The sequence below is a fragment of the Daktulosphaira vitifoliae genome, unplaced genomic scaffold, assembly GCF_025091365.1.
Source record: "Daktulosphaira vitifoliae isolate Bord-2020 unplaced genomic scaffold, ASM2509136v1 Scaffold_3, whole genome shotgun sequence".
Taxonomy (NCBI): Eukaryota; Metazoa; Arthropoda; class Insecta; order Hemiptera; family Phylloxeridae; genus Daktulosphaira; species Daktulosphaira vitifoliae.
The window spans coordinates 31,322,489-31,346,732 of record NW_026099574.1 but is presented as its reverse complement, the minus strand read 5'-3'; the positions used below and the strand labels follow the sequence as shown (position 1 = coordinate 31,346,732).

At 23.7% G+C, this 24,244-nt stretch overlaps 1 protein-coding gene across 2 annotated transcripts in view; it reads right to left on the bottom strand.

Moving 5' to 3' along the window:
• LOC126902823 (uncharacterized) overlaps positions 1–24,244 on the bottom strand; it is a 113,453-nt gene that overhangs the window by 53,319 nt on the left and 35,890 nt on the right. The window contains exons 2-4 of one of the 2 annotated variants that reach the window (XM_050680450.1): positions 23,259–23,306; positions 9,094–9,922; positions 262–372 (exon numbers count right to left, since the gene is read on the bottom strand). In XM_050680450.1, the coding sequence (XP_050536407.1) occupies positions 262–372; positions 9,094–9,704 (722 nt within the window). In that variant the 5' untranslated portion in view covers positions 9,705–9,922; positions 23,259–23,306. The remainder of the gene's footprint in view (positions 1–261; positions 373–9,093; positions 9,923–23,258; positions 23,307–24,244) is intronic. The other variant, XM_050680451.1, reaches the window with a different exon arrangement.

The following is a 24,244-nucleotide window of genomic DNA, read 5'->3' as shown; positions in this document are numbered from 1 at the left end:
TTTGTGTTATTTTGACGTATGGTTCGGTTGAGTTCAAAATTGGTTTAGTAAGAGCTGTGAATAAGAGGTAACAGACACACACAAAAATTAATAAACACTTATTGGTAAATTAATACCTTCTCAGCCTCGCATCGAAGCTAATATTGAGATTAATATGTATTATCAAAATGTAAAACAGTTATTTTATGAGTATAATTATTTTACTACAGTATTTTTTGATATACATATATTTTAATTAAATATCTAAGAAATTGATTTTACCTGCATACGCCACCATTTTCACAAGATTCTTTATCATTTTCAGGATTACAACCAGGGCCATATCCACAGTTACTCCCAAAAAATCCAGGAAAGCATGAACATGAATAAGACCTTAAAATTATTAAATTCATATTAATTATAAATTTAATATTAAAATTTATTTTCACAAAAAATAATGATTTCTAGCAAAAATTAAAAAATAATAGTCTTCAAAATAATATTTTACTATTACAAATCTTGAAGTGTCACAAGAGGGTTTTTTATTCTTTATTGAAGAGGTTTGAATTATAATTAAAAGAGAATAAATACACTTTGAAACTACTTAACATGTAAAGCTCATGTTTAATTCTATTGTTATTTGTTTAACAATATATGTTACTCGCTAGCAAAAGTGATATTTGAAAGTACTGAAGTATAGTGATAAAATCCTGAGAGTGCATTTCAAACAAAATAAAGTAACATGTTTATATTTTGATTTATACCGATTTTTTTTTTTTTTTTTGGAGTGCGAACTTAAAATGAAATGGCATTCATGAGTTCCTAAATTTTTTATAACAGTCACATAATAAAATAAAAAATTGTAATAGAAAAAAACTAATGTACTTTACATTTATATTGATGTAGAGATTTAACAGCCTACCTACTTTTTATCACTAAGTTCATATTGTGCACATTGCCTATGTATTCAATTCATTATAAGAAATGAATTATTCAGCAGTTAAATAATCAGTAACAATATTATTTAAAAATGAAACGAGCTAAAATTTCAACTTATTTAAATAAATACGTGCTTGAATTATTTAAAGTGGTTGAAAACTATAACATACACCCTTTTACTAGTTTCTTTACAGCAATTATTTTCATTATTTATTCTAGGTATGTACAATATTATATTGTAAAAAATAAAGAAAAAAAAAACAAAATGTCTTTAACGTTAATGAAATAAAAGACATATAATTCCAAAAGTAAAAATGTTAACAAAAATATAACTCAGATCAAATTTAAAAATATTTTATTTAAATATGTAGCTTAATTTATTTGTAATAAAAAGAAATGTATAAATACAATAACTACTATAATTTAAATATCTCAAAAAAATAAATATTTTGCAAAAAATCTACAAAAAAGAACGCACATCAATTAGATTTTCGAATAATTTTAGGATAAAATTTATATTACATAAAATATTTCATGGACATTTTTCTGGAAATTAATTTATTTATATTACATTTTATATAGGTTATTCAATTAAATTACATAATTTTGATCGGTTTTAACTCGATGATGTGAAATAGTTAGGAAGCCACTTAATTAGATTTATTAACATTAGAATTGTTTCGTTTTATTCAATACTTTAAATTAAGCTATTAATATTCTGATTATTCGATTACAGTACACTACTATCGTAAATTTATGTTTGGTAAAGTCCTAACAGTAGAACTTTAAATTAAGTAATTTATTCAGAACTTTCAAAGTAATCATTAAGACATTTGTTTATTGTTCTTGGGAAGTTTTAATACAGAAAAGCTTCAAACATCTGATAGTGTAACAAAAATGAAATTTTGATTCATATTAATGTATATGAAATCATTCGAGTCTAAAGAAATATTTTAAATAGATTGACCCATCTTATTTTTTAATCTTTAAGATTCATTATTATAATCATTCTATACTTATAGAATTGATATGATTTAATTTAATATAATAAGTTCTTACTTATTATACACATTTATAAGTAGATAATAAAATTGTTTAGTTGTGCATACTAAATTTAAATTACACAATTTATAATCCATACATTGATAGGACTTTGGCTTGTTCATTAAGTAGTTATAAATTATTCAAAAAAATCTTCTATTAAAAACATATTTTCACTAAATTTCTCTTTTATCCATTAAGTTTCCACGAACTTTAAATATAAAAGCAAATCAAATTATACTTTTTATTATTGAGATAAAAATAATAGTTGTAGTAAACAATTTAATTTTTAAATTGACTTATATGTCACAATCATTTTAAAATACATTTTTAACTTTTTATAAATTAAATCAAGTTATTAATAAATTATACATGTAATTTTGAAATGACTAAGCTGTTGAATTTAACACCTACATAGTTTTTAATGATATTTCTGTCACTTTTTATATTATAAAATTTATTGAAATACGGTCTTTAGTATATACAGAATTAACCATTAATATTTAAACAAAACTTTTAATTTCTTACATTACAACAATATTTAAGGAATTATTAAACTTGACAACAAATTGTGAATAATTATTTTATTTACATAAAAAAACTTCTTACTTTGAAAAATGTGGTCATAAAAAGTAGAGCTTTAATCAATACTGTAAAATTATAAAAAACAGACTAAAAGCCTCAGTCATTTCCGGAATGGTGGTAATTTAAGGGATTAAAAAAAAAGAATTTTAAGCGTATAATTAAACCGAAGTTTTTTTTATTTACAACAAGAATTGAGGCTGTTAAAAGTTCAATTAAAACTGTTACAATTAATTATTAATATAATTTCCAACTCTATAACTATTAAACTACAAAAGAAGTCGTTAAAAATTCATAAAATTTTCGATTTTAGCCTTATATTGTATAAGGGTGTCAATTTTATTTATTAAATGACAACATACATATTTAATAAGCCTATTATATTCTTCCAAAGCACATTACTAAAAAATAGATATTATGATAATTTTTCTTAAGACTAATCAATGTATATTAATTAGAGATTTAGATATGGTGATGTAGGATATCACTCACTCTCAAAACAATAATGTTTCTGTAGTACTATATATCTATGAAAGATTTACAGGTAGTTGCGTTTCTCGGAGGTAGTTCAAACAAATTTTATAAATAAATGAATAAAGCAAACAAAATTCTTTTTTTTTTTGGAATATAAGATTCAATGAATTTTTTTTTAATTGCCAAATACATACTATTAAAAAAAAAATCATTAATTAATCTTCAATATAAAAGAATAGAGAAGCGAAACTTGAAGTAAAGCAATTTTAATGATATTCTGGCTTTTCTCCAAAACTTCTGACTTGTGAAACTTGAACTAAATAAGATTACATATACAAATGCAAGCATTTAGAATTAAAATAAATTACTTTTGCGAACATTGCCAAAGCTGAAAGTCTATAGGTTATTACAAACTTAATGCAAAAAAATACTTATAAACAAAATAAATCATAGTTGTTTCTAAATTAAAGTTACAGTTGGATAGCAAAAATATTTTCTCTTGAAAAATGAAACAAATTATAAATACAAAGAGAATAAATCATTTTTTTAGGTATTTATATTTTATAAACCAAAATTGTTTATTTAAATTTTAGCCAGCTAATAATTTATAATAAATTAAAATCAAAATTTTTATAGGACAAAAAAATTTTAATTTTAGTATTCATATTCCTAAAAATGTTCATTTGGACATTAACTTTTGCAAACATATAATAAATTACAATACTAAAATGTTTATTTTTACACTTATTTTTCCTGCAAATTATTGAAAAAAAATTCAATATTTTTATAGAGAATATTAACATAAGATGTATTTATAATGTACTCCAAAAATATAAATTCACTGTGAACGTATATGACTACAATTTGTTCATTCTAAAACTACCATGTGACAAACTTGTGCAGTGTACTGAATGACCAAGAAAGGTATTCAAAAGACTAAATCACGACGATTGGACAACTTAGTGGCCTTAATTTTAAAAAATATTATTGGATCATAATCGTTTTAATTGATTAAAAAATATGAATCCAAACTATGTAAAAAAGCTTACAAAGTAAGCAAAGAAAATATCAAATAAAAAATTAATTACGAAATATTTTTAATTGACTTCGACTATTATTTTAAAATAAAATATTATCATTTTCAATCGAATGAAAAATTTCAAATAAAGAGTATTATTAGCTCATGTAATATATTTCCAGCAAGGCGTAGTAAAAGGAAAAGCAGCCGTGCAAACATAAAACGTCGTTTACTCGTGTGGGTTTTCACTGCCAAACTTTATTGTGTGTACTTTCCTTTTATTCCTATTGTCATGTAAACTGAGTCACATCATCTATTATAGTAATCTCCTAGCTTACTATATTTTCACTCGCACTGTATTGCTGACACAGTTTACAAACTTAGATGTGTTATACACGACATGTTGACAATTATTTCAGAGAATTAAATATTTTAACGTAACAATGTCACGCTAAAATATTTTCTTACTTAAAAATATAGTAAACTATACTAATTTTAAAAGAAATGTAACCGTTTTTTTTTTATACTCTATAATAGTTAAGTGATTCAATTGTTTGTAAAGATTTTTACATCTATAAATGGTTATTCATCATCACTGAAGATTGAATTTCGAAATTTTACATCAGATGCTCAATAATATTTTAAGTTTTTCTAATATATTGCATGCAGTGAAAACATATTAAAAAAAAATTGTGTTTATTAAATCCTAATTTTGTAAAAAACGTATTTTATTAGCTGTCATTTTAAATTGGCATAATAATTATACCAAATTTATTAAATGAACTGTATGAAATTTTTTATGGTTTTAAAAAATTTTTAAAAACTAAATAATTATTAAAAGTATCTGAAATCCAAGCAAGTTATTTTTGAATATTTTAAATTATAATTCCATAAACACTTTATGTAAATTGTGAAATAACTGAAGCTAAAGAGTGAAAATGAGTTATTATGTAATTTAACATCACTACTCTTTAAATATTTTTACTCAAAGCAAAAATTAACATGGTTGATGTTGGATGGTGCTTATCAGCATAACATTTATTTAATAACTTATGATCAGGTGTTTAAGCTTTAGCTTTAAAGCACTTAAATAGTTTAAACCTAATAATATGCATAATATTTATATATTTAAATTTGCCTTTAAGTAAGCGAATCTCACTACACTGCAAATTTTAAGTGTCATATATTGTACGTTTTAATATGAATATATTCATACATGTATGCATATAGTATAATCATTATAAATTATAATATGAAATACAGACATAGTATATTGAAGTATCCTTCATATAATATAGTATAAGTATAAACATAAGGCACAAATCATGAGCATCGATTTTATACTAGACTTAAATATATACATTAAAATAATCAAAAAGAAAACTTTATGATATTATAGGTATTTATAATATATATATTTTTAAGTTTAAAGAGTAGATTTCATTTTTTAACAAAATATTTTAAGTCGAATAAAAATCCCTAAACTATATAACGAACTGTTTTGATGTACATTTCAATGGAAAGTTAGAGTAATCTTTATAATATTTAAATGTATTCTCTAGTTTATGTTTGAAGAGATAAAGATTTTTTAAAGTGTGATATCAAGGACATATATACTTTTAAAAGATAACTGAAACTAAACAAACAACCCTCTGAGATAAAGATAAAATTCATTTTATTCCCGCCTTATTGATTTTTCACAAAAAAATAAAGAAAGAAAGAAAATTATTTCTAATCTAAATTAAATAACTAGATTATACTTTAATAAATTTTAATATTAAACTCGATCTCTCTGTAATAATGCATCAAATTTATTAGCATATATTCTAGTTGTAGTACAAAATAAATAGCTAAACATCTTATAGTTATATTCGTTATAAGAATATCTTTATTAAAAAACCCAGTACAGTGGTATCGCTGTAAAGTGGGGGTGTAGAATAGTTGGGTCAAGTATAATGATATTTAACAGTGATTAAAAAATGACTATTATAAAAATCGCTTCAATGCAAATTTGTAGATAGTATTTAATTTTGAAAAATTGGTGGATTATTCCAAAAGCTTCATGATCTCCTATTTCCTTATTAATATCTTGATTACAAGTTTTATGATTTATAAGTGTAATACATGAATAAATATATATATATTTATAATATATAAAGGAAAATGGTTTTATTAAAATAAAAAATATATCCAGTGAAAGAGGTATATTATTTATCATAAAAACATTGTATTGATTCATATATTTTTCAAAAAGTTATTAAGTTAAAAATATAAAAAGAATTTTTTTACAAAAATCGTATTACTTTATTAACTTTGATGTCCGTTTCACCATGAAAACAAAATTAAGTCAAAATAAAGAAAAACTTCTACTTTTTATATGCACTTTTAAGTATTGAACCCCTTGTATTAAGGGAAATAGTTCTATTTAAAAAAAAAAAAAGTATGCCGAACAAAAGAGGTTCATAAATATTATTTCTCATAAAAAAATTGTGTTGATCCATACACTTTTCAATAAGTTATAGCATTATAAAGTTAAAAATTTTAAAAATAAATGAATTTTCACACAAAAATAGAATTTGGTAGCCATTTTAACCGTGAAGACAAAATAAAGTCTGAATTTTTTTTTTTCCATAATAAAGTAGATTACATTAGCTTTAATTTCAGATATATAAAAAGTGTCAGACTTTCCGGAACACTTTCAATAGTTAAGTTAAAAAAGTTGTCATTTTGAATCCCCCCTGTGGGCAGGTAAAAGATCAGATTTATGAAAAAAATATACCAAATGATAGATTAAGACATCAAACATCTATAAAAAAAAAAATTATATTGATTTACTCATTTTTGAAAAAGTTATGGCAGTTTTAAGTAAAAAAAATTTCGAAAATTAAAAAAATTAGCGATTTTTAAATTTGTCATTTTTTTGGAGATTTCCCTCATTTACGGGAAACGAGGGAATTTTTTTCAATTTTTGAAGCTAATGCCTTCGACAAGATACGATTTGTGATCTTTTGACGTATCGTTGAAAGAAATCGGTACGATTAGAGCTGAGAAAAAGTGGTAACAGACACAAAAATAAAACACAACATAGTAAAATAATACCTTCGAAGCTAAAAATAATTAGTGTAACCCGAGGTAAAGTGCACATTTTTTTCTATCACAAAAAATTAATAATACATGGTAGATATAAACAATTTTTAGCTAGACAAATTATTAGGAATACAAATTAATTATTAATAGAGATATTTGAACTTATTTGATGAGTAAATAAGTATAAAATGTATTCTTGTAGAGCAAAGTTAGACGATTTTCTTTAAATTCAATGCCAAAAATTAGTGCGAAATAAAGTTATGTCATTATTCAATATAGATTAATAAAAATATGTACAGATTGGAATAGATCTAAATGACATCTCATATAACTTATGATTTACATAACATTTTATACTTCTTTTTTTTTAATCAGTTTTTATAATATAGGACTATATTTGAAATATATTTTATGTTATTTTTCGCAATTACAAAAAATATTTTAAAAATTAATTTTTTTATTAAAATTTGTTTTAAGATTTGAAGATTGCCATTTTATAGATAAGTTTTAAAGAAAAATTTGAAACATGTTGAATTTTTAATTAAATAAGTTTATATATCATAAATTTAAACGTGAATAATAGTGAATAAGTGAATTTATTATCAAATCTCCTAACAAGGAATATCCTATAATAATATAAATACAATGATAGAATCAAGCAAATTAATAATTATCACTTAACTTGGCTAACCATGGAACACTCGTAATTGACATACGATAATGTATCTAACTTTTGTAATAAAGATTAGAGATAATTATTTCTGTATAAAGCTCGTTAAACGTTATTATTATCCATGGAAAAGAAATCGCGTACTGTTACCAGTAAATAACGTAATAAATGTTTACTTTTGTACTTAACATAATATGGTCTATCATTTGATACCATAGGGAAATTGTATAAAAATCAAAATTTAACAAATTTCAAAATGCTACTTAAACGTAACTACTGGATTAAAATAAGAGTTTTTGGTATCAAAATTTTTCTTCAAAACTTATCTATACAATGGCTATCTTCAATTTTATAATCTATGTAATGTATTTAATTTTAGCTCGATTTGTAACGACTAAAAAACATGTAAAAATGGTCCAAGATTTAATAATCATTAACCATTAATTTAAAACTATAAAATTAAGTTATTTATTTCCATATTAGAATCATATCTCAATTTATTCTATTATTGTAATAAAAAATACTGTTTTCATAATTAAAAAAATATAATAATAGGGTGATTATTTCAATGCTAGTAACTCAACTTCTCTTAAAATAATAATTATGTTTAGAAAATTATTTTATTGTATTCTTTAGTTTCATATACAGCACTATTATTAGAATTCAATAAACCAACGGATTCTTCAATAAATTAAAACAATATTGAGAATTGTTTTTTTTTGTTTCTTTTAGGTACATATTTTTCTCAATTTATCTAACATCAAGTATTTTTAATATTTATCCCATATAACTTATAAGGAATTTAACTTTTTTTTTTTTTTTTAATAGCAGCATACATTATTAACTAGCTTATTTGTTTAATGATAATAATGTAATTATAATAACTTTTTGACCAATATTTCAAAAGTTATTAACATTTTTATTCCTAGGCGGGAGGAGGAGTCAAGCCGAGAATGTCTTGTAACAAAAATAGCAGCACCTATGCCATTACTTTAAATTGTTAGGGGTTTCTCTGATCCAAGAGTTATTATCCAGCAGTCATTTTCTTAATTAGGTCGTTTTTTATCTCATAAGCTAGTTATACATGTTTGTCGACATTAAAAAAAAATAAAGTTGACACCTCTATGTAGTATAATAGACGAATTGAATAATTATTTTATAACTGATAAATCGTGAAATATGAAACTAAAACTTCCAAAATGATTTTTCTTAACATTATTATTTGAAGAGAAAGCGAGTAGCTGTATCCTGTATATATATTTATCATAACAATATTTCTTTCTTATTTTTCAGATATACTAACGAGAGATCTTCGTTGCCTAAGCATATACCAGCATATGAACAGGATAGAAGACTACAAACATCATTCCTTTCTTTGTTGAATTGTCGAACTTCGTAAGTAATGTTAAACCCGTACACATCCATCAGATCATTGTACACTCTGACGTGATTGCCTTCTAAACGGTCCAACTTGAACTTGATGACAAGATACTGCTGGGTAGATAACAAAGAAACTACGTATTGACCCATGTGCGTCTTGTTGAACACTTCTCGTTTGGTTTGTCCTGGAACATCGTAATCTGGTAATGGATACATAACGTACTCGGTTACGGTAAACCCCTCGAGGACATAAAACTGTGTGAGATATAACTCGGTCATGGTGTTGTTCTCCTGATTACTCTCTATGTATATCACCCACTGGCAATCTATGGGTACTGTAAATGGTCCAGGAAAATTTGGTGTAGTAATAACACCTTTGGATGCCGTCAACGGTTTGTCTATCGGGGTGCCGCATGTGGGTGAGTTTTGTTGGGCTATCACGATCTCGGTGGATGTTACTAGTAATAACCATATTACACCTAGCCAAAATACTTTGGATTTTGGGTTGATAATATTTTTTTGACTTTTATCCATAACTTGTCGTTTGGCGGCTATAATCGGCGGCCATCGGTGGTCACATGACTGGTTCTTTTGTGAACAATGCCATATGTTGGCCAATACACCGAGGCCGCCAACCGTTACATTTATCTTAGACGTGGTCAGGCGGCAAACCACTTAGAAGAGCAAAAAGAAAACTTTTCGGTAATAATCAACAATAGGTGAAGTATGATCGCTTCCACTATTTCCATTATCTAAAAAATAAAACAAAATATAAATATTAAATTGATTATTCATACATGGTGATCCATATCCACTCAATTACTCGCAATATAAATTCAATATTGAAAAAAATGTTTATTTCTTTTAGTACCATTAAAGTCTTGATTCCCGTTGTTATACGTGGATGGAAGAAGTGGACGACCGAAAAATATTTATGATAAAAATATCAGTATAAATAACAAGCAAAAATAACTAAAAAAAGCGATTTCTTTTCAGTTTTGTATTTATTTTGCGACTAATTGAGTAATTTATGATTAAAGGACCACCACTCTATGCACATCATTATTATCATTACTACTAAAAAACCTAATTAAAAGTTCAAGAGACAAGTAAATTAATAATTTATTTGTTAATGATAAAAAATACGTTTGTACGATTTTACTCTTAGCCAATAAAGACAAAATCTCAGAAAACAATACAAATAAGTGAATTAGTGGTCAGATAAATTTTTTTTATTTCGTTTAATCTTAGGGGGTTTAAACCATATTTCACAGTCAAGTGCAGTTTAAATAAGAGGCAAGTGATGACACCTTATTGTTTGATACCGTTTTATTTACATAAACGTTTTTTAATTATAATGTTTAAAAATAATTTATTATTGTTTTAATAATAATTGTTTTTCATTATGAGAAGTATTAGTTTAACGATATTTTAAGTCCATTGATATATACTTTTGAATACGTTTTAACATAATATTTCATTTTTAACGTTATAATTATAATGTTTTCCCGTTAAGAAAATAATAAAATAATTTAATCTGAATAATACAAATTTAAATAACAAGTGGAACCTCATATTTTATTAAATATTAGGTTAGTTATAATATTTTTGTATTTCGTGATATTAACCTAAAATTTATTTTCTTGATAATACAATGTGATTTTTTAAGAATAATTATTTTTAATAATCATTTTTTAAATAATTATTTTTTTTGTACATAATTTTCTATACTTTACTTAAGCAGATTTTTTTTTTGATTTGAACTTCAATTTCCATTTAACTGACATGCGTATTTTATTGGTTCTACTATAAATTATCTATTTTTCTACATTAAACTCTTGATTTAAAAAGAAATTTGTGAAGCTATACAAAATATGTCTAAAAACTAGGTCAATAGTAAATACTTGATATAAAGACTTGTACTAAATCATTTTTATAAAAACTATTTTAACCCAGTAGACAGGTTTCAAGAACTTACGACAATAAACTTCTAGTGTTTACTTGCCAAGTCGTTTTGTGGCATTGTTTAAAAAAATTAAACATGATTTTTAATGCCACATAAATTTTTAGTTGATTTTTTATATTAATCAATGAGCGTTTACAAAAATATGTTATGGTCTATGTTTTATTTTTAAACCTTAATAGGACTTTGAACAACCACACATACCATCATATAATAATGATAGCAATCATCAGCCATATATGTCAATAATAAAAAACTTTTATATAGTAAATAACTATTTGCATAAATATTTTAATAAAATTATTTAATATGTATACACATTTAAGATAAGTAACTATTTAATAATAAATGTTTACAAATAAAGTCTTTTTCTCAATTTCTTTTTTAACATTTTTGACATCTTTTTTGTTCATTCACAAAAATATAATAAGATTTTCTCTTAATAAGCATAATTTTCAAAAATTAAGTTAAAACCAAGTTTTATTTTTTTAAGATACTAAAAATTACAGAATATATTTTCATAAATACTAGTTCTTAGTTCGTAGAAAAAAAATAGAACACAGACGGCATAAACGACCTATAATGAGTAAAAACATTATTTTTATTATAAGAGGCAATAACAAATGGACACAGATGTAAAGAACGTTATACACCAAACAACAATTGAGTCAAAGTTGAATATAAATAAAACTGCGACACAAATAAATTCATAGTACATTTTTAGACAATCATTTCAAAACTTTTCTCAAATAGCTCCTTATCAGAATTAGCAATTATCGGGAAAGTAAATATGAAAACAAAAGATTTTTTAAATGCTAAAAATTACTTAGTAAGTTTTTAAAAACACAATGTGTAACTTAAACTTATTATGAATTAATTTAAACTTTTAATTAATTTTAAAGTTAACAAGGAAGAAACTAACGAAAAAATTTGTTTTATCACCTATAAAAAGCTATATATAGTTAAAAAAATTAATATACGAGATAATTATTATAAAACAATTTTTATAAACCTATAACCTACTCGACCATTTTTCTCTAACATTAACATGCATATCAAGTACTTAAATATTCTATTTTACATGATTATTAGAATTAATTTCGTTTAAAATTTAAATCGATATTTAGTGATAATAGAACTTGTGTAAGCTTTCAAATTTTAAAAATTAAGACAACTGTAATATCAGGAAATTATATATTTTTTATGACAATTAAGTTTCTTCTGGTATATTTTTCTAGAAAATCTTGAAAGAGAGTACTTACATATACAATAAAAAAAATTTTCAACTTGCCAGGAGTTAAAAAATCGAAATTACTTTATTTTTAAATATTTTCAAATGTCTGACAAATCTCAACCTACACAAAATAAATCTATGAAAACGTTATTGTTGAAAAAAGTAACGATTTATATATTAAAATAAAATGATCAATAAAATCAAAATATAAACATGATTTCCACAAGTTATTAATATTGCAATATGAATAACCAAAATTATATACATTTATATGTGTGTCAATTTGGATGCAATATTCATAAAGCTAATTTTTAATAAGAAGTTTCCGTAATTCGATAACAATAATTCGATATAGTATATAAATAATATACTATATTATACTGATTTAAAATTTTAATTATCTCATGAATAAGCATTATTGTTAATACATGCGATAGAAATCATTAGTTGTACTTAATGCGTTAATTAAAAAAAATTAAAATTAAATCACTCATGTAAATTTGTAGTTTATTTTTCTTTGACAAACTTATTTCAAAATAATATAATTAAATAAAATTCACTTAATGATTACAGAAACTTTAAACACATATTATGTGATAAAACAAATTATCTATCAAGCCTTTAATATTTGAGTGAAATTTTAAAACAGCAATTTTAAAATTACACTCAAATATACAAATTATCGTGAAATTTAATAGAATCACATTGAAATTTTTTTCAATAGTGATGTTAATCGCCGTCAGATATTATCTATACATGCCCCAACTATACCACATCCTTAATATGCTAAATTTTTTTATGAAAGTAATTTCTTAGAAAAAAAACATACGTATTTACCTTAAATATATAAAAGTCGAATACTTTTATACATTTAAAACAATTTAAGTTATTTTAAATGAATAATATGTAACATTTTCTAAGCATTGAATTACGTTTTTCTTAAAATACTGTTCAGAATATTATGCAAAATAGTCAGTACGCACATAAATAAGATATGTAAATAAATCAACAAGTTGCAGTGAATAGGATGTCTGTTGTATTTCACAGAAAAGTGTATTGAAGTTATCCGACATAGTATCAAGTAAAAAGTGTAAAACCAGATGCCTCCAGGGAAATCGGACTACAGTTGCTGACAATTGAACTAACTTTCATCAACCGTTTTTCAATAAATTTGTCATGACTATTTACATTGTTTGCGTATATTTTATTATACTCATAAACTTCTTGGTCTCCTAACAAAAGTTTGACATTGATTTGGACACCGACAAACCCCATATTTTGCATATTATAAATATATAAGAAAAATAAACATTTTTTAATAAAAAACAAGAAGTATTATAAACAAGAAGTAAATTATGGTATAGCAATTAATCTAATTTTGTAAAAAAAAAAAAACATAACCATATTTGAAAGGACTAACTAAAATATTTTTATAGAAAAGTTATACACCAAATTTATAGCTTTTTTGATTAATAAATAGAAATTATTATTTTAGTCATATAACAAAATATCTACAATTTGATATTTCATACCTAGTTCATTATAACTATTCTTACTTAATAATTTTTTAATATTTAATAATATCCTTAATAATTACAATATCAGTGCTAATATAAATGTAAATGTAAATGATAAAAATAACATAATCCACCTCCACTCTATATTTTAAAATAGTTATTATAATTTCATAACTTCCAAAATAAATTGTCACCCAACAGTAATTCTCTCAATTAAACCATTTTTATATTTTTTAAGATAGTTAAATATCTATGTATCACTTTAAAAAATAATGTTGACACTTTTATAAAATTTTATAAAGTTTAAAATAGTATATAAAAGAAGATAAAAATAAAAGAATAAAAAAAGTTAAATGGAAATGTACAACCAATTAACAGTATTTATAAGAACATAATAATGTATTATACAGATATAAAAATGCAAATATTTAAAATACTTTCATTTCACTTTTTCCATTTTTTCTACTGTGTTATAGTAAGAATGTTAACAAGTACAAGGAGCCGTCTATGCTTGCATTTGTTCTACCATAAAGTTTATCCAAGTGTTTTACTCCGGATAAAACTTTTCAATTACCAAAATTTTAAAACTAAGTTTTGTAATAAAGAGCAAAAACTTAAGACATCCATAATAGTACACTGGATGTATAAACAATTTTTCGTAGAAGTATCTAAATAATTATTTTTTATTAAATCGTAATATATTTTTTTGTCAATCGATGGGTATTTAAAAAAAGTTTAATTATTAAATGATTGCTGATTTTTTATAAATTTAGAATAAAATAAATGTCTATAAGATTTTTTTCGATTCTGAACACAAAAATATACAACTATATAGCTCAAAAATTACAGAAAAATACTAAACTAATAAAATACTAAATTATAATTTTTAAAATAGACAAGACATATACTTGCTATCACAATACATAACAAGTTATCACCACTCAGAATTTGTCAAAGATAGGAAACATCATGTTACATAGATTACATGATTTTGTAAATATATTTATTAAGTGTTAGTAAAATGTTTTATTAAATAAAAGAGTTTTCTTTATTGATGAATTATTATTAATACATTTATTTGATACCTCAACAAATTTACATGGTGCATTAATAAACATCCATTACATTAATGAACTAATCAATTGATCAGATAAATTATGGTATTGTAATTTAATTTAGATCTAGAAGTCCGTATCTCAAAAGTAATTTGTCTAAAAATTTTTAAATATTCCAACAAGAAGTACAAATATTCTTTAAAGCAACGTAAACAATAGGTCTAATAATGTGCAGTTGGCTCGCTTATTAAACTTGAAGAGTCATGATAGATTGAAACTATCAGCACTATTAAAAATAGTGCAGAAGAAACAGTTGATTCTATTCTAAAATTACTAGAAAAATATTGCATACTAAAAACTAATGAAGTTATATAACTTCATTAACTTAAGTAATGTATTCAATAAGAAGAAAAATGAACGTGAACAGATATATGTTTGGTATATTGATCTTAAAAAACTAACTTATGGATATAATTTTGGTGACGCTGAATATTGAGAACACAAAGAGAGTTAGGAATATTTAATAAAGAAACGTAGAAAAGATTGCTTATTGATGATGTAGCATTGATAAAAATAGAATCGCAGTGTCAATCAGTTGAACGTGAAGAGACAAACGTTAACTTCAATCAACGAATCTTTTGAAATAATACATCAGTTTGGATATGAAACCAAATGGGAAAACAAGAATTAAAATAATGATGTCCTCAAATAAGTTATGTCCAAGTATGGAAATACAAATTATTTTTAAAAATTTTCAAAAACTTTAAAAAAAAAATTCTATTTTTATATCTTTTTTTTTAATTTTATTAGAAACATGCACACTAATTAAAAATAGCCGTCAATTTTTAATTTCCGCATTGCTAACTTAAATGATTTATTAAAAATAATACAAAGATCCTCAATTTTCGTAGATAATTATGATATTTGTTAACTCAAAAACAACCCTACCTAGTCTAATCTAGATGATTAAGATGTATTTTGTGTCGATTTTCAAATTAATTATTATATGTTCATCACTTTCCTACAGTTAGGATTCATATAATTTACACTTAAATAATAATTTTGTTCTATAGTCGAATTGAAATCTTTGGTTTCACAAAATAATTATTCAGCTTAAATGGGACAATATTATAGTTGTAATACATTCAAATCATAATCAAGTACGTTAAATATCCAACAGTTATTAATATTAATTAATTAACTAACAAAATCATCGGAAATCCTAAGATGAACAATGACCCAATATTGTGTACTATTATAATTATAGTTATAGGTGAATAGACTTCCATAGGATATGTAATACTATTTAATTTATAACAATCGGTTTAAATAATTTATGCGCTTATTCATTTTGCATAACTTGATATAGAAGCCGAATTGGAGAAATCATAATATATATGTTTGATAAGTATACAATATATATATATATAATACTATAATATAGTATTTCGATTTTATTTGCTTGCATTCGCAATTCAGTATAATATCCCATTATTCTATCATAAATAATATACATTAAATTTTTAGGTCTGTCGACATTATTTCCGTCGCGTCGGCTGTCGCCACTAATGGCACGTGTACGAGTTTGTTCCATTTAAGATTTATCTTTTAGGAAGAGAATTTATTCTGCTGATTGCAGTTAATTGTTATTCCGAATGTGATTCTTCTATGGTAGTGTCTACTCTTGTACGTACTAACACGTGGGTAAGTGTAGGTATGAAATTATGGTTTATGTATTCAATTGCACAAAGGTAAGTACAGTTCGATTCATACAAGTTCGTTAAAGGTGAAATATTATAGAAATAAAGGAAATTGAATTAAAAATAGATTGTGACTATACCGTAAAATACATTGTATTTGTATTCCAAAAAATCAAATTACTCGACACATAAAACGTTAATATGTACCCTTTTAATTCTAAAATATGTCACAATTAGAAGTCCTAATTACCGTAATATTCTTTCAATACGAGCACATTCGATATTATATCGCATTAGTAAACGATTTTACTCATTGTAATATTCTACTAAAATATTTCAAACTAAAAGTGAGATTAAAACATTTTATTTCTTTGATCCAACTTGACTATCGAACGTTTATGAACGAGCTCCGAACCTAACAAATGTATTCCGATTATTACAATTATTTGTTCGTAAATGACAGGATCACGGATTATGATTATTTGAAGGATTTAAAACTATCTGCATTAAATTAGTTAACGCGTGTACATTTGATATAGTTTTCTGAAAATTCTTCAGGTTTATTTACAGAAATTGGAATCTAAGACAATACTGTTTTGGTTGTTTTATTATTTTTCGAATTCCAGACAATAATTAATTAGAATCTTCTCTCTAATAGTTTCTACAATTCTACTCGAAAACTTTTCACAGAAGCAGAAGCAACGGTTTATTGCATCAATATTTTATCTGCAATTGATTGTTCTTTGCGTTTATAAATAACACTTAGAATATACACTCTCAAATATATTTCAATCTAAACATCAAGAATATTGATATTTTAGATAATACTTAAATATTAATAATAAAACACTTGAAACCAATTGATTAAATTTTTTTTTAACCTTAAAAATTATTCAAGTACAAATTATAAGAAAAATTAGCGAAGAAAAAAATTAATTTCATTATTGAATAATTTTTGCTATCCTGAAAATCAAATAGATATGCGCTTTCTTAAATTCCTGACCTTAGGAGTTGATATCTAAAAAAAATGAACGATCAGTTTTACATACTTCTGTTTTTTGAACTTAACATGCTACAGAGGATGGTGGATATCTTAAATTTATTTATTATTTATTAAAACATTTCAAGTATGTAGTAAAGTTAAATGTATCACAATACTAGTCACTTCTTTATGATTATTAGAGAAACTTGTTAAGTTTATACTTTAACGTTTATGTCCAACGTTTCACGTTTCCTTTTCCATTGTTTAACTACTATGCGATGATATATTTTCAAAGTCGTTGGTATTGTAATTCTTGTAGATATTACCAATTAAGACTTCATAAATCTACGTCTGTTTGATTGCATAAACAGCCATTATATATTATATAATTGTTATCACGGATAAGTTTTCTTAAAGATAATCTCATAGCAGACGTTAATGAGAACATGCGTATAAAAAATCTGTGTCAATAATATCAATTATTTTATTATATATTAGAACAAGGAAAAAAACGCTTTTCTGAGAAAATTACTTAGACTTTCAAAATTTTTCTTTTCAACGAAAGTACTCAGCCGCGAGACTCCGGGAAAATTTTTGGCGAAGGTCGGAAAATTGTTAACGCTATTGCTTACGTCTTCGAGAAAAACAATCGCTGACGTCAGCGTTTTCGACTTAGGGTTTGAAATTTTCCCTACACCCGCGCTCGGTGACATTTCTGAGATATTATACAAAAATTAATTCAACCCGTTCATTATCACCGTTTTACGACCTTTTTTTTTTTTGAAGTTCACATGCATGTTGTTAATATGGGCATTAACTCATTTCTACATATATGTTTATTGTGACCCTTAATTTGTAAAATATGAATTTTTATGACGATTTAATTTTCTATTTAGTTCTTTATTAATATATGTTATTGTTGTCATATATGAACTGATTATGTTAGTTTAACTATCTTTTTTTTTTATATATATTATGTTTAGTTTATTAAGAATACTTTTATTATAACACTTTCAGTCGATTTCTTTTAAATATGTTTATAATACAAATTTGTTGATATATTTAATCATGTTTATTGTTATATATATATATTTTGTTTGATCTTATGCTTTATAATTAGCTTACTATTCAATTGTACTTTTTTCTCTTTAAACTTTTTTTTGTCCACGCAGAGTTCATATTAAGATACTATTTTGAATTTACGCATAGAACTATACTTTGTATATTTTATCAAGGAATGTTACATGTTATAATATAACATATAACTTATTTATATATTATATAATTAAGTTATATATAAATTTCAGGACGGCGATAAGTATATAAGTTTTTGTAAATTTATCATCAATAGTACAATATTAAGAATCTTATTTATCTCATATATGATGTATAAGACTATGAATTTATTGCAAAAATTGGGATCCATCTATGACAATTATGTTGTCTAACGTCAAATCACAGTAAGCAATATTTTATTTAAATTTTTTACATAGTCCCAGGTAATATAACTTGCCGAATTTTTTTTTAATTATTCTATGAAATATAAATACAATTATTATAATTATAATATTAATAATTATTGTGTATATCAGGGGCGTATATAAGGAGGATATAGACGATTTCCCCCCCTGAACTAGTGCTATCAATATTTTTTTAGACAACTTCTAAGAAATAAGGACCTAATGATTTTTTTTTTTTTGAAGATAACTTTGATTTTTACCAAAAATAAATTCTATAGCATGTTTAACAAAGTAAAAGAAATTAAATACTCTCCTAAAATAATTTCTGAATACGCCCGAGGGGAGTACCTCATTAACAAACATCAACTTTATACCCAATACATTTTACTATATTCTCTTTTTGAATTTTCCTAATATTAATAACTAAATTTTTAATATATTTTTGTTAAACTGATTCTGATGTAATATTTTTCTTGCAAAACATTTATCGTGCCCGGCGTAGCTGTGTACTCCAACAATGGCCTACTTATGAGGATGGACCGAAGAGGCTTACTCGACGAAGGCGCGTGAGGCCCGTAGGGTCCCAGGTCACTGAGGCGGAGCCGCAGCTAGGCAAAGCCTAGTAAATAGATATTTGGTTATGAAATTCTCCGGACCATCATTATAACATTACAAATTATGCTATCCATTTATCACTTAATGAATATTTGAGGAGCATAAAATGCACAGGTGTAGACGAATATATGCCATTCAAAGTCACCTAATTGAAACGTTTATATGAAAACAAATTTTCCGTTAGTGATATTTAAATAAAATATTAATAATTTATTTACATTAAAATGAATCCTCCGAGAAAACATTATTTTTGACTCATGTTCATACCTTTAAAGAAATGTATTAAATTTAATAAATATTTTATATTTTTTAAATATCTTATGTATATAACTTGCAGAGGTTAGTACTCCTAACTATATTAAGTTGGTAATACTTACTTGGTAGGTTGGTCTAAAATTTTATGGTCAATGGTGTAGATACAATGTTTTTCTAACTTTAAAACTAATTAAATTAACTTATATTTTTTAAATATTACCTAATTAAATTTTGGAGCAAATTGAGTTTTTAAGACATAAGTCGCGTCAAAGGTTATTGAATTTTAATATTAATTATAAATATAACAAAAGAATTTGTAGAATACTGTTATCTGGACACAGAGAAATTAATTTTAGTAGAATATTTCAAAAATTGAATATATTTAACCTTAATGCCATTGAATAATGCATATAGGGTTAACTTTGGTGTTCATAGAAACACACAAATTTTATTATTCATTTTATACCAAAACAAATTTAGGAACCTTATTTGTATTTAACTTCTATTGGTGTATAATTAAACAATCGTAGACAATTGGCCAGTTTTGTGTTTCTAATGTTAGTTTAAGTGTTTTTATGTAATCAAAAAGTCTATAAGTAATTAATAAGTCCCCTAGAGTAAATTATCTATGAAAGTTAGGACTATCAAGTTCAAAAGTACTACGCCGTTGATAATATAAAATAATTGGAGGATCTTAATTAACGTTTAAAAATGGATACACATGTATATTATTCTTAGCATAAAAGTGAATTATTATATTACATAAAAAACAATTAGACTAGTTGTATAGTCATAGTATTAAGTTAATATTAGGTTACTAAACATACAGATGATGAAATATAGAGAATAATTATAATACGATATAATGTTTAATTTTTCTTTGTCACAAGTTACATATTTCGATAATTTTTCAACCCAAATCATAGTTTAGCATTTATATCAAGAATAATTTCTTCACTGCACGTAATATTATTAAAATCACATTAGAAAGAAAATACATAAACAAATCGAGAATTAAGTCTAATAGCTAATGATTTTATGACCATGCTATAGGTATATTATTTTTAAGAAAGTTGTACTTAAATTACTCATCTTCAAGTTATTAGGATTACAATAATAATAATAATTGATGAACTGTAATATAAAACACATATAAGATTGATTTATAAATCGTATAACGGTTTTTATTTATTACAAACACATGTTTATTAAAAGTTATTGTATATTTATGTAATACAATAATATATACAAATATAAGTAATTTATTTAAAACATTAAACTTAAGTATTCCCAATAAATATTTGAACAACATACATTTAGTTTTAGTAGCATACATTACATTAACAATAGTGATTCCCTTAACTGGACAATTTAATCATATATTAAATAAATAGGATTGAGATACACGAAAGGAGTTTAATAATGTAATCAGCCTATTGAAAAAGGCACTTCTAATAATTAACGATATAAAAACTAATATTTTTGAACCATAAGTTGTATCATAAATTACTACGTTATTTAGTTTTTTACTTTTAATACTCTTAAAAACTAATGATTTGAGAAACACACTCTCTTGTTAACATTAAATGTAAAAGAAAATATAGAAATATACTTATTTATTGTACATAAACTACGTAATCATTTAGGAAATTTAATGTTTCATGTATTATCATAAATCACATTTATTAAAATAAAACTAAAAGATTTCAGAAAACGTATTTACCACTAAAAAATAAAAAATAATCAAATTAGACAATAATTTATAAATATACGTTGGATTATTCAGTATTTAACAATATTTTAAGTAAAAATAAAACTAAATATTATTAAATACTTGAAATATTTATACAAAGTCAAATTAAAAATTGATTTTATTGAGACATGATATTTTTGTGAGTCTGTCCTAACGAATAATCAACTCCTACTAAATCAAGTTTGCTCAATAATAGATAAAAAAAATCACATGTCGTATCTAATTGAATCTATTAACACAATCATTTTCAAATATATTCCATAAAAAATAGAAATTCATCAAACAAATTTTATAAAAACCGGTTAAATTTGACATTTCTACTTTTCACAATACATAGAAATAACTTTTTGAAAACTAAACAGATAATTACAAAACTTTTAGTGACAATTACCTTGCTGACGACATGCGTTTTTTGAAATTCATAAATTAACTAATATTAATATTATGTCAATATTTTATTTATTTTCAAATTTCAATTATTTCCCAAGAAATATCTCAAATTTATACTAATACAGTGTACTTAAGATTAAAAATCAACCGAAAATTTAAAATCTAATTATTGGCAAATTAGTTTTAAAATAATAACATTTTCGGTAAGAATAGCCAATATTAAAGTATTTTACATAGCAAAAGAACATCTACAATAATCAAAACTAAATAAAATGGATACTTTTTTATTGTTCTATAATATTACAAGATTAATCTGAATAATGAGTCCTAGAACTGTTTGGACGTTACAACATTTATATTCAAAGTTTATTATTCAAGTTTTGACGGTATTCCGTCAGCCTATTTGGTGCCTTTACAAAATTAAATCTCTTAAAATATGTTTCTATTCTGAGATCTACACTATGTCGGGTTCCTAATATTCTGGGTCCCAAAATGTACTGGGAACATTACCAAAAATTAAGAAGAAAAAAAATAGACATGATTTTTAAACACCATCAGTACTTTGGTTAAAATTCGTATTTTCCCTCCGTCTGTACATAAATATTGAGAAAATAATAATAACAGGAACGTAATACTAAATCAAAGTTTTTTTTTCACAAAACGGGTACACTGTATCATAACTTTGCCGATAATCGTCCCACTTTTAAGAAGTCACTGTACGTACATTTTATTATAAAATAACAGTTTTCTTCAAATTTAATAGATAGAGAAAATGTAAAATGATCTATATTAAATATCAATAGCCTATCTATACTTATAATTTCATTTTATCTAAAAAAGTACACCATTATATTTAAAATTGGATATACTCTGAGATAGAATATTTGTATAAACGTTTTTAATTATCATTTAAAAGTTTCATATATATATATATTAACATGAAATACATTTTTATATAACAATAGGGAAATTCTATTTAAAAATTTTGGTTTCAAAGTAATACACAACAGTATCGAGACTTCAAACTTAAAAAAATACAAAATTCTCTTTATTTATTATAACAAAATTTTTTACTAAAATTATGAATAAATACACGATAAATTTATTCATTACTTTTGTAAACAATAACGAAAGAAAAGTGTAAACTATAACCTAACTGCTTACCTTTTTTTAATCTTCAATTTGTTTAATCATTTTTTAACAGTAGCTTATCTAAAAAAAAGAAAATTAATTAATAAACATATTTGAATCTTTCAAGTTCCATACGAAAATTGACTATTAGAAATTTTCTGATTGCTTAGGTTTTAATCAAATTATATTTACAAAGGGTTAAACAACTTAAAAATACGAGTTCAGATTTAATATATTTTAATTAAAAATAATTAGATAAAAGATTTTATTGCCTTTGTATCATTACATGTAAATTTTTATATAAGTATAAGAATCCTTATACAGAAAATTATGAATATTATTTGATTAAAAGAATACTTTTAAATTACCACCAACTTTCTATTTCATTTTTAATTAGTAATAATTTCTTAAAATATTTTAAGTTATTGTCAGAAAATTGATGGGCTTTATCAAAACAAATATTTAGATAAATGAGATATTTTAGGGTTATGAATATTCAATTTATTCTGTACTACTTAGAATAAATTCTACTAAATATTACATTTCACTGCAATCTATAAATTATAATTTAAGTACATTATTATGAAACAAAACCTCATTATTTACAGATGACCTTAAATTACTCTGTTTTTTAATAAATGTTTCTAATACTTTAAATAATGGATATAGAATGTTTTGATATAATATTGCATAAATGACTAAATAATTATTAAAATAATAATATTTTACACTTAGATAATAATTAAGGTAATCAGAGAAATATATGGAAAGCAGATTTAAATTTTGATAATAATAAATAATAATACATAATTGCTAGAATGTAAGGTTTTATTCCAATTAGTATTATTCTTCCACATTGTAGTAGGTAAATATCAAATATGTAAACCACACTATTAATCCAGTTAACCTTATATTTTTGTTACCAAATAATCAGTATTTTTTATTAGTTTTATTGCTTTTAGTTAATTTTATACTTTTTTTAACCCAATTATATGATCTTATAATTAGATTAAAATTTA